Source organism: Cucurbita pepo, chromosome LG18 (genome assembly GCF_002806865.2).
Source record: "Cucurbita pepo subsp. pepo cultivar mu-cu-16 chromosome LG18, ASM280686v2, whole genome shotgun sequence".
NCBI lineage: Eukaryota > Viridiplantae > Streptophyta > Magnoliopsida > Cucurbitales > Cucurbitaceae > Cucurbita > Cucurbita pepo.
In genome coordinates this window covers 5,990,240-6,002,550 of record NC_036655.1, presented here as the reverse complement: position 1 = coordinate 6,002,550, position 12,311 = coordinate 5,990,240, and the positions used below count along the sequence as shown (strand labels likewise).

The 12,311-nt window shown below is 38.9% G+C and overlaps 3 protein-coding genes across 9 annotated transcripts; 2 read left to right on the top strand and 1 right to left on the bottom strand.

Annotated features, from left to right (window-relative positions):
* Positions 1-58: 58 nt before the first annotated feature.
* On the top strand, positions 59-6,101 carry LOC111780171 (pentatricopeptide repeat-containing protein At2g26790, mitochondrial-like). Of its 4 annotated transcripts, XM_023660496.1 has the most exons (8): positions 59-332; positions 756-3,384; positions 3,536-3,667; positions 3,940-3,992; positions 4,907-5,019; positions 5,204-5,298; positions 5,357-5,446; positions 5,597-6,101. In XM_023660496.1, exon 2 carries the CDS (start codon positions 958-960, stop codon positions 3,358-3,360), a length of 2,403 nt encoding a protein of 800 aa, XP_023516264.1. In that variant the 5' UTR covers positions 59-332; positions 756-957; the 3' UTR covers positions 3,361-3,384; positions 3,536-3,667; positions 3,940-3,992; positions 4,907-5,019; positions 5,204-5,298; positions 5,357-5,446; positions 5,597-6,101. The 4 variants fall into 4 exon arrangements, with proteins under 4 accessions (XP_023516264.1, XP_023516266.1, XP_023516263.1 ...); XM_023660498.1 differs by having other exon boundaries at positions 5,204-5,446; positions 5,633-6,101; XM_023660495.1 differs by having other exon boundaries at positions 5,204-5,446.
* A 443-nt stretch (positions 6,102-6,544) lies between these two features.
* Positions 6,545-8,664, top strand: LOC111779589. The gene is made up of 5 exons (XM_023659659.1): positions 6,545-7,003; positions 7,088-7,822; positions 7,907-7,986; positions 8,063-8,134; positions 8,227-8,664. The coding sequence occupies exons 1-5, from the start codon at positions 6,680-6,682 to the stop codon at positions 8,489-8,491; spliced, it is 1,476 nt and encodes a 491-aa protein (XP_023515427.1). The 5' UTR covers positions 6,545-6,679; the 3' UTR covers positions 8,492-8,664.
* LOC111779586 lies at positions 8,610-12,185 on the bottom strand. 4 transcript variants are annotated; one of them, XM_023659656.1, is made up of 7 exons: positions 11,715-11,805; positions 11,409-11,499; positions 10,182-11,138; positions 9,920-10,099; positions 9,184-9,320; positions 8,956-9,066; positions 8,610-8,865 (listed from the first exon to the last, which is right to left on the bottom strand). In XM_023659656.1, exons 3-7 carry the CDS (start codon positions 11,136-11,138, stop codon positions 8,781-8,783), a joined length of 1,470 nt encoding a protein of 489 aa, XP_023515424.1. In that variant the 5' UTR covers positions 11,409-11,499; positions 11,715-11,805; the 3' UTR covers positions 8,610-8,780. The 4 variants fall into 4 exon arrangements, with proteins under 4 accessions (XP_023515424.1, XP_023515422.1, XP_023515421.1 ...); XM_023659654.1 differs by lacking the exon at positions 11,409-11,499 and having other exon boundaries at positions 9,920-10,093; positions 11,715-12,185; XM_023659653.1 differs by lacking the exon at positions 11,409-11,499 and having other exon boundaries at positions 11,715-12,183.
* Between the last annotated feature and the right edge of the window lie 126 nt (positions 12,186-12,311).

Here is a 12,311-nt window from a genome sequence, read left to right as displayed (position 1 = left end):
TATTCATATGATTTGAGGTGGAAAATCTTTATTTAATTTTATTATTGGGAAAAAAAATGTAAGATTTAAACCCTTGCAAGCAATAACCTCCCTCTTAACATAATTTTCCAGAACCGCCGCCGCCGAGGTTCATTTTCTTACCGTCGTCCACCGTCTCTCAGCCCAGTCCTGCGAATCTACTCGACCGCTTTCGTTTTCTTCATTTCAACTGTCTTATAGGTTTTTGCAACTTAGTTCCAGCGAAGATGCAACGATCTTCATCTCCACCTTGGTGATTTTGTATGCTAATCGGAGCTGCGAGAGGTTATCCTGTGCACTTTCGCCGAAACTTGGTAAAGCCGATTGCTTGTTTAATCATCATCGTACTTAATTTGATCAACTGAGCTTCCATTTCATTTGTTCTCTTAAACCTATTTTCTTTCTCACCCCACCGCCGTTCTTTGGAACACCCAATGGCAGTTCGTGATAATTTTTTTTCTGACTTTAGCGCCTAATCTTTGAAGTGGTTTTGGCTATTAGTGTTTAATTCTCTTGGGGAAAGAGTTTCTTATGATTGATATGCTATGAATGTATCTTACACCGTACTTTTCTGGGTTTAATTGAGTGCGTTTGGTTATTGCTGCTGAATCTTTTGGGGGAATGCATCCGTTCTGCCACCATTTTCTGTTCTGGGGTATTGTCATGTTCTTAATTATATATTACTCTTTTCGGTAAAGGTAAACTGTTAGTTGAGATTGCGTTTATTAATGTTTCAGGGAACTTTTGGTAAGACATCTGCGGCGTCTACTTAACCGGCTATAGACTGTGTAGTGGCTAAAAGCAGTGGAGAGAAGGGAATATATCTGCAACGTTTTGTAGATTGTCCAGTTGATTGAAGACTTTGCATTACCTCCGCATTAGGATTTCGTTTTCTCCTCTCTAGACCACAGAAGGAAAAGCCAATAACGATTCACTTCCATGAATTGTTTGTTGCTCGCTGTGAATAATCCCATCAAGCTCAAACTAGTCAAATTCGCCTCAACTGCAATTGCTCAACTAAACCCATGTTCTTCTTCACACAGTGACGATGAACAAAGTACCACCTTCTTCCACACAACTTTGCCTGTTCAATTTAACCCGTCAAAGGTGGTCCAAATACTAGGAAGTCTCCGAAGGGAGCCCAACATTGCCTTTTCCTTTTTCCGCGAATTGGAGGAACGGGGCTTTCAACATAACATCTCTACTTATGCAGCTCTTATTAGGATATTGTGCTCTTGGGGTTTGGAGAGAAAGCTTGAATCTCTGTTCTTGAACCTCATTGACTCCAAGAAAATGGAATTTGATGTCTTAGATTTGCTTGAATCCCTTAATCAAGGGTATGCGGTGGATGGCTCATTCACTCGAGCATATGATGCCTTAATGAAGGCTTATGTCAGTTTTAGCTTGTTTGATAGTGCTGTGGATTTACTTTTCCAGTCAGAACGGAAGGGATTTGTTCCACATATTTTTACTTGTAATTTTCTCTTGAACCGCCTTATCGAGCATGGGAAAATGAATATGGCTCTAGTTGTGTACAAGCAGTTGAAGAGGTTTGGTTTCCATCCTAATGATTATACTTATGCTATCGTAATAAAAGCCCTTTGTAAAATGGGTAACATGGAAGAGGCTATATATATTTTTGAGGAGATGAGTGAAGCTGGGGTGGTTGCAAGTGCTTTTGCTTATACTGCATATATTGAAGGGTTGTGTACCCACCATTGTTCAGCTTCGGCGTATCAGTTGCTACAAGCATGGAGAGCAGCACAAGCCCCAATAGACGTGTATGCTTACTTTGTAGTAATTCGTGGATTTTGTGAAGAGATGAAAATAGACGAGGCAGAAAATGTCTTTCTTGAAATGGAAAAATATGGAGTAGTTCCAGATGCACAAACTTATGGTGTGTTGATCAATGGTTATTGCAAGAAGCTGAAGTTGCAAAAGGCCTTGTCTCTTCACAGTCTCATGTTGTCAAAAGGTATAAAAACAAATTGTGTGATCGTCAGCTCTATCCTACAATGCTTGCTTAGGATGCAAATGTGTTCAGAAGTAGTGAACCAATTTAAAGTATTTCAGGGTAAGGGTGTGTATTTTGACAAGGTTGCATACAATATTGTTGTTCATGCCTTATGTGAACAAGGAAAACTGGAAGAAGCTATGGAGTTGTTAGAAGATATGACAAGTAGACAAATCCAGATGGATGTCGTGCATTATACAACAATGATTAAAGGCTTTTTTGTCCAAGGAAAAATTCATGAAGCAATGGTAATGTTTGAAAATTTGAAGAAAAATGGTATTGAGCCTGACACCATCACTTATAATGTGCTTGCTGCTGGATTGTCTCGAAATGGTCTTGTATCCAAGGTGCAAGGACTTCTAGACTACATGGAGGAACATGGTTTGAGAGAAGACCCTAAGATACTCAATCTGGTAATTGAAAATTTATGCGTAGGAGGCAAAGTGAAAGAAGCGACAGAGTTTTTCAATAGTTTAGAAGTAAAGACGGTAGATAACTATTCTGCCATGATTAATGGGTATTGTGCAGCCAACCATACGAATGATGCATACGACCTTTTTGTTAATTTGTCCAAGAAAGGAGTTTCTATTAAAAAAAGTACTCTCTCTAGGCTAGTTAGTAGCCTTTGCATGGAAGATTCTAGCGGTAGAGCTATTAAGGTGATAAAAAAACTTCCAATTATGGATGTGGAGGCTAATAAAATTGTGTACAATAATGTCATATCTTCCCTCTGTCGGGTGGGAAATATGAAGAGGGCTCAAAGTTTATTTGATTGCTTAGTCTGTGCTGGGTTAACTCCTGATCTCATCACTTACACAATGATGATAAATGGTTATTGCAAGATTAATTTCTTGAGAGAAGCTTATTTGCTTCTGTGTGATATGAAGAATCGAGGGAGGAAACCTGATATTGTTATCTATACAGTTCTGCTAGATGGTCTATTTAAAACCCGACTACAAGAGCTTTGCTCCTCAGTAGATTTAAGGGGAGAAAAGCAAGAAATAGCTTTTGCTTCCACAATTTTTGATGAAATGAAAGACATGAAGATTACTCCAGACATTATCTGCTACACTGTACTGATTGATGGGTATTGTAAAATGAACAACCTTAATGATGCTGTTGTCCTCTTTGAGGAAATGGTCGATCAAGGAATTGAGCCTGATACAGTGACTTATACTGCCCTACTGTCTGGCTGTTGTAGAAGTGGAGCTACAGAGAAGGCCGTAACTCTAATGTCTGATATGCTCTCTAAGGGAATTCTCCCCAGTGAACAGTTTTCATCTCTGTTGCATCACAATACTCTAAAAACCAAGATAATGCGACTATGAACACAAACACTTTACTGAATAACAGTGAGTAACATTAGTCTCGACCTTTTCCAATGAAGTATAATGCTTCATCCTTGTACATAATGCTTGTCCACTTTATTTTATTTTCATTGGCTTGCTTCCTTCCTTATCTCCTCTCCTCCTTTCGAGTTATACAAGTTCTTATACTTTGCAGGCCCTGGATTCTCTACAACTGAAATCTACTTGAGCTATATGAAAGCCCTCTACTTTGACCCAAAGATGAAGCATTCAATTGTTTGGAGTTGTTGCAATAATGGGCTTAGAAATTAAAACCTACAATATCAAGGTTTTTACTTTGTTATTTTCCTTCGCTTCATGACTCATTCTTTCAAATTACTTTTTTATAATCCTAAACTCAAATATTACTTGGCAATATCAACAGCTTACTTGAAGTAATCTATGTGTAAGGACTTATTTGAAGTAGTCCTGAACTTGTGAATGATCTTGTAATGGGGATTCTGTCCATTTTTTTATGCATTTATGGTACCAGTAACCATAATTGAGGATCAGTTAAAAGTTAAATCTCTCGAATGTTGAACTTATTGCTTTGCCTTGCAGTTTCTGTAGCAGTCTCCTCTGTTGCAGATATGGTGCAGATGCTATCCAGAGCTGTAAGTTCCAAATGTTTTTTTTGTTTCCATTAATCATTAATGTTTACAACCTAATAGTTCTAACGATCCTAATCTCTGATTCTGAGCCTCAGATTTTCTTTGTAAAAAAGGGCAACTGTAAATACCCAGAACTTCTGATGTTCCGGGAATGGAGAATCTGAAAGTTAATTTCAACTTATCACAGAACTCCAACTCATATCACTTTATGGCTTACCATATTGCTGGTTTTGATCATCAATATCATCATAAAACTGCGAAGTTTTCACATAGGGGGGTTGACTTAAGGCTGAATTTAACACCTAAGGTGTTGAATATTATGTCAAGTATTATTTCCTCTTGTTTGTTTGCAAGCATTAGCTTGGTTTCATGGGATAAAGCTTGCTTCGGGTTATTTTAATAGGAGGGCTTAGATTGGAACTTGAGATTGCAAGGAGATCAGGTGTCTTCTTTAAGCATCACTTTGAAACTCCTGAATGATGCAAGGTTTTTGCTTGTAAACCCACTGATCTGCCTACTGAACCCAAAATCAAATTGAGTTCTTTAGATGAAGATCTTTTGGAACCCCTCAGAAGATGTGTCATTCTGTTGTAGGCTTGTGGGTTGCTTATTAGGAAATCACTCTTGCAGTATTACAGACTGAGCCAGTTTGTTTCCGATCAATGTTAACCAAATTTTGATGCGACTTACTTTGTCATGTGGAACATGTGGGGATATCGTTGTTGAAAAGCGGTGTTATCCATTAAAAAAGCTTGTAGTTTTTTACCCCCCACCAAATAGAAGTCTTTTATCACTATCCATTGTAATTATTTGTATGTTCGCTGGCCTTGTGTTCTTTTATTTTTTCTCAATGAAAGTTCAGTTTCATATTAGAAAAACAAAAAGCTACAGAATAATAATCTGAAAATTTCTTCCAGGAATTTTTCGTTCATACAATACTTCCAAGCTGTTGTATACAGCGTACTGCAGTTCAGGAGATGACTGAGTTGTTCCCGGGGTACCCTAAAAAAGGAACCAAGGAGCTGAAGTGGTGAGTCAAGCTGCACTTCATCTGTCTAAGATTTCATTTGGGGAAAGGGAAAACTGTGAAAAGTGAATTTGGGCTGTCTAAGAATATCTGTTACTTATTACAGCTGATGTTAGTTAAGCCTTTTGTGCTGTTTTATAAGCTTATAAAAGCATTCTTACATAACTTTTTTAGTACTTCATGTTAGGAAGAGGCAAAGTGCACAACAAAAGCCAAACGACCCGGGGTTCCTATTTCGGTATTGTGTGCAGTGAACCCGGTACAATGTGCCTTGACATTTGGGTACGTAGAGGGTCATACACAAATACTCCTTGAAATTGATTGATATGACAGATGGTAGGCTGGCGTCGCAATGGAAAACTGCATGACGGTGGTCTGTTCAATGGCAAGTTGACCACATCGAACATGATGATCACGAACCAAGCAATTTGTGAGTACTCTCTTTAGTCTTGGTAGTTTAGATATACAGTTACTTTGATTCATCTTGCTGGATTGGTAATATTGGTTTCCGTCATAAGAACTATCTTTTCTGGGGTCCATGTTGATTATAGTCTAAGCTTCGGTTAAACTCTTCTCGAAGATAAACTAGCTGATATAACACGCATGTTCGTGCAAGCCCAACATGGAAATGCATTCATCATATGAGCCATTGGAGATTTCTTACAACTTGGTTGGTCTCAATATCTATATCCCCATTCTTTTCTGGAATCATGCAATGAGCTGTCTCCAAAAACGAATTGGTTTCAAATGAATCACATGGCTTTCAACTTGATACTAATGGACCATGTCGCATAGATGGAGCTCATATTTGCTGCATATCATAAGAGGGTAACATATTGGTGCAGTTCTCTGGTTTTCACTTCGATTCTCGTACGAATCATTGAAGGAGAGGCCGAACGTGCACCGTGGCTACACGAAAAGAACGACTATCATTGCTCTGAACATCTTTATCCATGTATTATGCTTAGCTTAACACCAATTATGTTTTGTATTGTGTTTCATCGTTGGCACAAAGGCCCACTCGGGATAAATAGATTTCTTAATTCAACTGCATATTTCTTTTATTCCACTTCTTCCTTTATTCACTGTCATCTCAGCTTTTCCTTCGAGATCATCACTATTTCCTTTCCCGTTGGAGATGTGTATATATATATATATATATATATATATATATATATATTAAAAAGTTGCCTTTGGAGATGTTTTGAACCTAAATATTTTATTAGTGGAGTCTATGAATAATTGAATTTATTTTTCTTTTTTTTCTAATCGAATATATCATACCAAGCTGGATTGGTCAATAAGACGATCTATGGGGTTAAAATTGTCAAATTTTTCGTTCGACGAGTTCGATCGCATAAGAAGAATGGTATGGTATGATATATTTATTTTTTTAAAAAAGAAAATAGAATCAAAAGGAGAAGAAAGTCAAATTATGGGCCAAAAACAAACGGGTGAATTTACTGTTATAGCCTCCAAAGTCCCAACGGCTACTTTCTTGTGACCGTTTCCAAATCCCTCAATTCAAAAAATCCTGAAACAGCTACAACTATACTGCAATTGACACTCGACAAGGACCCTCGAAAATCTCTTTACAAAAACACCCACCACCAACAACACAAAGATCACTTCATCTTCTTCTTCTCCTCACTGTTCTAAGAAAATGGTGTATTCTTACACACCTACTTACTATTCTTCTCTTCATGATTCAATCACCTCTCTCTGCAAGTCCATTCTTCCCTTCAGCTTCAAGAAACGGTGCTTGCCGGCGGCGGATCAGAAGCTGGCGAAGCTCCAGTCTGATAACCTCAAATGGCAGCAAGATTCCTTCCACCAGATGCTCAAATTAATGGGTCTTCACAATGAAGGTATTCTAGCTGAAAATGAAGTTTCAGATTTCAGAACCCATTTGCTTGATACTCTGATCGCTTCACCGCCGGAACAAGAACACCAAGTTATATTGAGAGATAAGCTGTTGTTCTTGCAGGTTCGTAGTTCATAATGCTCTGTTTTTATGTGTGAGCTCTGTTTTAGAAACTTAATAACTTTATTGTGTGCTTGTTTTTATCAGGAGCTTCTTTATGCGAAATGCATAACAACAGATGAGTATCACTCTTCGAAGAGGCCTCTGCTTCAGAGATTAGCAGTTCAAGGAGCTGAAATTGAGGCCAGGGATGTGATTGTAGCTGACCCAAAAGAGAATTCGAAGGAGATTTTAGAAGAAGAATGGTCGATTATTGACTTGAGAGATGAAAATTCTTCACTGAAATCGAACTCAAATTCGAAGAACAGATCAAAGGTTATGTTGGGTATGAAACAGATCAGAGGAGCTGCGTCGGTTTTTAGTTTCGCGTCATCACAAAAAACAGAGAGGAACAGAAAAGAGAAAAGTATTTTTGAATCTGAAAATCTGTGTAATATCAGTGATACCCATTCGATTCTGATGTCGGAAAGTTCATCAAACAAGGAGATGAGTGAAGAAAAGGCAAAACGACGACCCTTTAAAGCTCTGTTTCAGGGCGGCAATGGCGGCGGTGGAAATTATGGTCCAGATTATGAAGAACGGATGAACAAATCTGGAAAAAAACAATGGGGTTTCAATGGGCTAAAGAAATGGAAACGAGACCAAACAGAGGATGAGACAGCTCCATTGCCACTCCATGAAAGATCCGACAGTGAAGCTTTTTGGGGTTCTTCAAATTCAGCTCAGCTCGCAACGAGTCCAATTGGGGAGGGGCCCAACACTAAAATGATGAAAATGAAGTTGAATTCAAATGGGTCTCCATCGGATTTCTTCATCGACAAGGTAATGAACTGCTTCAATGGCGTTGGCCTGTCTGTAAATTTCAAGTTTTTGATTCTGTTCATCGTGTTCTAATTTTGTTTGAAGGTTTTAAGCGAGAACATAAAGAAAGAGCTTTCACGAATTCAAACAGAGCTCAACGACACAAATCCAAACCTTAAATTCTCGTAAGATCTTCAAAGTTCATTTTTGCTGTCCCTTTCCTCTGTTTTTGTTCTTCTTTTAAATCGTTTCAAATTTCAGGGATGATCAAATTGAGGCAATTTCCACTAGGCTTCCGATCGACAAAGCCGACCTCAAGAACTTCTTCCCAAAGTAAGATCCGATCTTCATTTTATAAGTTCATGGTGCGATCAAAGTCAGTATTTTGATGAACTGTTGTTTTTTTTTTTTTTTTCCCTCATTAGATCATGGTGCGATCGTTATGGGGATGTAGTAATTGATGTGGTGAAGAAAGAGTTCAAGGATCATGTGGGAGAGATGGAGAATATGAGAAATGCAGCGAGCGAGAAACGACGTAATAGCAGCAATTCGATGAGATGGACGACGTTTGAAGACGACGAGAACTGCCATCCAAATCTCTTCAACAACATAAACGATCCGATGAGATCGGATCCTGTCTATGAGAATCCATTTTGGAGACCAAGCACTGGTCTTTCAATGCTCAAGTAGAGTTGTTGTTCTAAGCAGAGACAGCTTACATTGCTGTCTCCTTGTCTCGGTTATCTGTTATCGACACAGTTTCTTCGTTCGGTGTCATTCCCGCCCTTTTGTACAAGTGTTTGAATCATTCAAACCAAACTGCTTGTTCTAGATATATATATATTCATTCAAATTCTTCTGAAACTGCTATACAATATGAATGCCTTACAAAATCAAAACATGGGGATCCAATTAATCCCCAAGTATTAAAAGGAAACATGATAATGAATGAGTGTTCTGTTTTTGCTATACAATGCCATCAAATTGTTGGAATTTCAGGGTTTGAAACAGAACATTCATCGTTTGAGCCCGCACGAACATCCCCTCGGCAAAGCGGGCATACTCTGTTAAACACAGCGATATTAGGAGATGAGTTGAAGAATAAAATGATACAAGGAGAGAGCAGTGATTGTCGTCGAGTATGTGTGACATACCCGTGAATCTCCTTCAACCATTTATCGACACACAACATATGGTACTCGTGTCGGCAGGGAAGGACTCTTATTTTATCGCCCTCTTCGTATTCAGCCAGGCAAATGTAGCATCTAACCAATTTTTGTAACACAATCCCAAATTAGAAACTAAACAAGTAATAAGCAAGTAAAACTATGGACTCAGCCAGCCAGGCAAATGTATTTAGTTAATGGAAAGAGGAAGCCTACTGCTCAATTTCGTCCCCTCCATTAGTCGTCTTTTCGTGGTTCTTCAGAGGAAAAGAGTCGACAACTGATTCGGGTGCAGGGAGTGAAACCATGGAGAGGGCAAGAGAAACAGGCTGACCGTGAATTTCATCCAACACCTTCAAATACACAGAGAAGAAGATGTGAGATCATTGTTCAAATACAGCAATAAAACTCCGAAAAGTGGGCGATGCTCAAGTGCAAAAACGTTTATCAGAAATATCCAGTGGCATAGTGTAACAACCCAAGCCCACCGCTAGAAGATATTGTCCGCTTTGGCCCGTTACGTATCACCGTCAGTCTAACGGTTTTAAAATGTGTCTACTAGGGAGAGGTTTCCACACCTTTATACAGAATGCTTTGTTCCCCTCTCCAACCGACGTCGGATCTCACAATCCATCCCCCTTAGGGTCCAGAATCCTGGCCGGCACACCGTCCGTTGTCTGGCGCTGATACCGTTTATAACAGGCCAAGGCCACCGCTAGCAGATATTGTCTGCTTTGGCTCATTACATATCACCGTCAGCCTCACGGTTTTAAAACGCGTCTACTAGGGAGAGGTTTCCACACCCTTATAAGGAATGTTTTGTTCCCCTCTCCAACCGATGTGGGATCTCATACATAGAGTTCCAATTAAAGTGAACTTTAAACAGTAATGTATGGTTTACTTAACACAATATCATCTTAAAATTTAAAGAATTTGAACAGGGGAAGACTACCTCAAATAATGCTTCAGCAAGCATGATTATCCGCGATATGCTTGCACGGGTACTCGAGTGTTCTATCCTTGAGAACGAGTCACACGAGCAAGCACCATTAGAGTGAATGCCTGACGGGCAAGATAAGTTCTGCCGACTGTTTTCGCTGAGACTACTACGGAGTCTTTCCCATATCTGCACCTATTTGAGAAGCAATCATGAATAAACAGAACAAGGTTCAATTACTACTCAAAAGGAAAATATAGAACATTAAGAATGTAACCTGGGATCTTGAGTCTCTTTGTTGTTCATTCAAGATGTGAATTCTTCTGGGAAAATGTCTTGAATCGCCACGCACTTCATCATCGATAAAATCACCACTTATATCGAGGAGCCACCGGTCTGAATCTCCTGTAGTACTTATGTTATTAGGAGGGAAAAGAAACGGAGATTCACTATGTCTTCTAAAACTACGTCTTGAAAAGGCATCCCAAAACAGTCTTCTGCTATTCCTTCTGATCATAAGAGAATTTGCATCAATGCTACTTGTAGATAAAACGTTGGAAGAAATACCGACCATATCGACATGAGGCATACCCACATCTCCTGCCTCCCTATCATCAGACACAAAAGTGTCTAAACTCGAGGGTACCTCTCGTGAAGATTCGTCTTCAAGGGATTGAAAAGTTAACGGAAGATCCGAATCAGGAGAAGATTCAGACTCCGGGTTCTGGTTGCCTGTTCCCTCATCCTCTTGAATGTAACCTGTCAGCTCATTCGAACATAAGTCTCCAACCTCTTGAGTAGTCGAGCTACTTGCCGCAAACATGACCTTGGTGCAGACTGGAGATACACCCTTGTCCACTGAACTATCAATACCATTTACTGCATCCTCGTTAGCCAGAATATTTACAGATACTGGTTCCGAAGATCGATCTCTATGTCTACGAGATTCATCGTGACTGTAATCAGCACTAATCTGTTGAAGTGGAACTAATTCCTTGTTTTGAGACAAACACTTCCCATGATCATTGATATCAATATTTCTTGGTTCATCTACACCACATTGCTCCTCACTGACTGCAATCCTGTTCTCGTGCAAGGTCTCGGAATAAGCGCTTGCGCTAGGAAGCCCCGTTCTTATAGATCCATTTGTGGGGAGTTGAACTTCATCAATGATGTGATTACAATGTTCATGTTCTGTCGGATGGACAAGAAATTGAGCTGTAGAATCTTCCATCTATTTAAAATATGTGTCAGCTAAAGATTTAATCCGTCATCTAAACTTGTTAAAACTTGCAAAACGAGAGCAAAAGACAAACTTCTTTTTGAGAGATCAAGACAACAACATAGATGATTGAAACTAATAATAATTGAGAGAACAAAAGATTTCTACTAAGATATTGCCACGAAGATGAACAATATAAGCATAGCCAAATCATCATCCCACTCACAGGCAAAACAAACAGCAAACAGACACAAACATATCACAAAAGCTACAGAATCGGACCTAATTTATGAGAGATACACCGATTTTCTTCACTTGGTAGATCAAAACTCATCCAAAATCCCCCAAAATGCAACACCAGAGCTTCAAGCAACTAAAAAGCAAACCAAACGGACACAAGACTTCAATCAAGAGGTCAACCTTTGAAATGAAGATAGTCAATCTCAGATTATCCAAACAAGATTTCCAAGGACGAAATAGATTCAAGTTCACGAAGAATCGCAAGAAATGGGAGAAAGAGTAAACAAGAGAGAACAAAAGATTCGATGATGATAATAAAAACAATAAGATTAGAGGAAGAAAAACAACCTGATGAATCGCGCGAGAAGATGAAGCACCACAGAAGAGAGAGCAGAATTTGGAGCGGTTGGTGCGGTAATCTCGGGAGCGAGAAGGGCGCGACCCCAAACGACTACAACTCGAACCCATTAGGGATTTGGATAAGAAGCGATGATCCGTATGGATGAAGACGACAGAGATTTGAAGAACACGAAATTGAATTCAGACCTCTCTGATTCCAAATTCAATCGAAAACCAATAATTCGATTGATCGGAATGGGAAGTTCGTGGTATAGCAATAATTCCTTTCATTTTTTGAAACTTTATTATAATATTATCCATACCTTTTTGTACTTCTAAAAGGCTGGCTTCGAAGGTTTCTTCCCATTAAAAATGGAGTTCAGAGGTGTCATGTCGCCATAGCTCTCGACATCGAGCTTTTGGAGGAGACCTTCGTTGCTATGGCTGCGGCCGTGAAGAAATTAAGATTATTTTGTTTTTTATTTACAAATTTTTTATTTTGTATTTGAAATTCGACATAAAAATTAAAATGTGTGTTTTGAGAAAAATAATAAAGCTACCAAAAAAAATTGTGAAAAAATAAATAAATAAATAAATAAGTTTTAA

Excerpts from the sequence above, each read along its gene's own strand:
- LOC111780171 (XM_023660496.1), top strand. The coding sequence starts at position 958 with ATGAATTGTTTGTTGCTCGCTGTGAATAATCCCATCAAGCTCAAACTA.
- LOC111779589 (XM_023659659.1), top strand. The coding sequence starts at position 6,680 with ATGGTGTATTCTTACACACCTACTTACTATTCTTCTCTTCATGATTCA. Across the intron at positions 7,823-7,906 it reads CGGATTTCTTCATCGACAAG|GTTTTAAGCGAGAACATAAA; the intron begins GTAATGAACTGC and ends TTTTGTTTGAAG. Across the intron at positions 8,135-8,226 it reads CTCAAGAACTTCTTCCCAAA|ATCATGGTGCGATCGTTATG; the intron begins GTAAGATCCGAT and ends TTCCCTCATTAG.
- LOC111779586 (XM_023659653.1), bottom strand. The coding sequence starts at position 11,834 with ATGGGTTCGAGTTGTAGTCGTTTGGGGTCGCGCCCTTCTCGCTCCCGA. Across the intron at positions 10,100-10,181 it reads AAAGAGACTCAAGATCCCAG|GTGCAGATATGGGAAAGACT; the intron begins GTTACATTCTTA and ends CTTCTCAAATAG. Across the intron at positions 8,866-8,955 it reads TGGTTGAAGGAGATTCACGG|AGTATGCCCGCTTTGCCGAG; the intron begins GTATGTCACACA and ends TGTGTTTAACAG.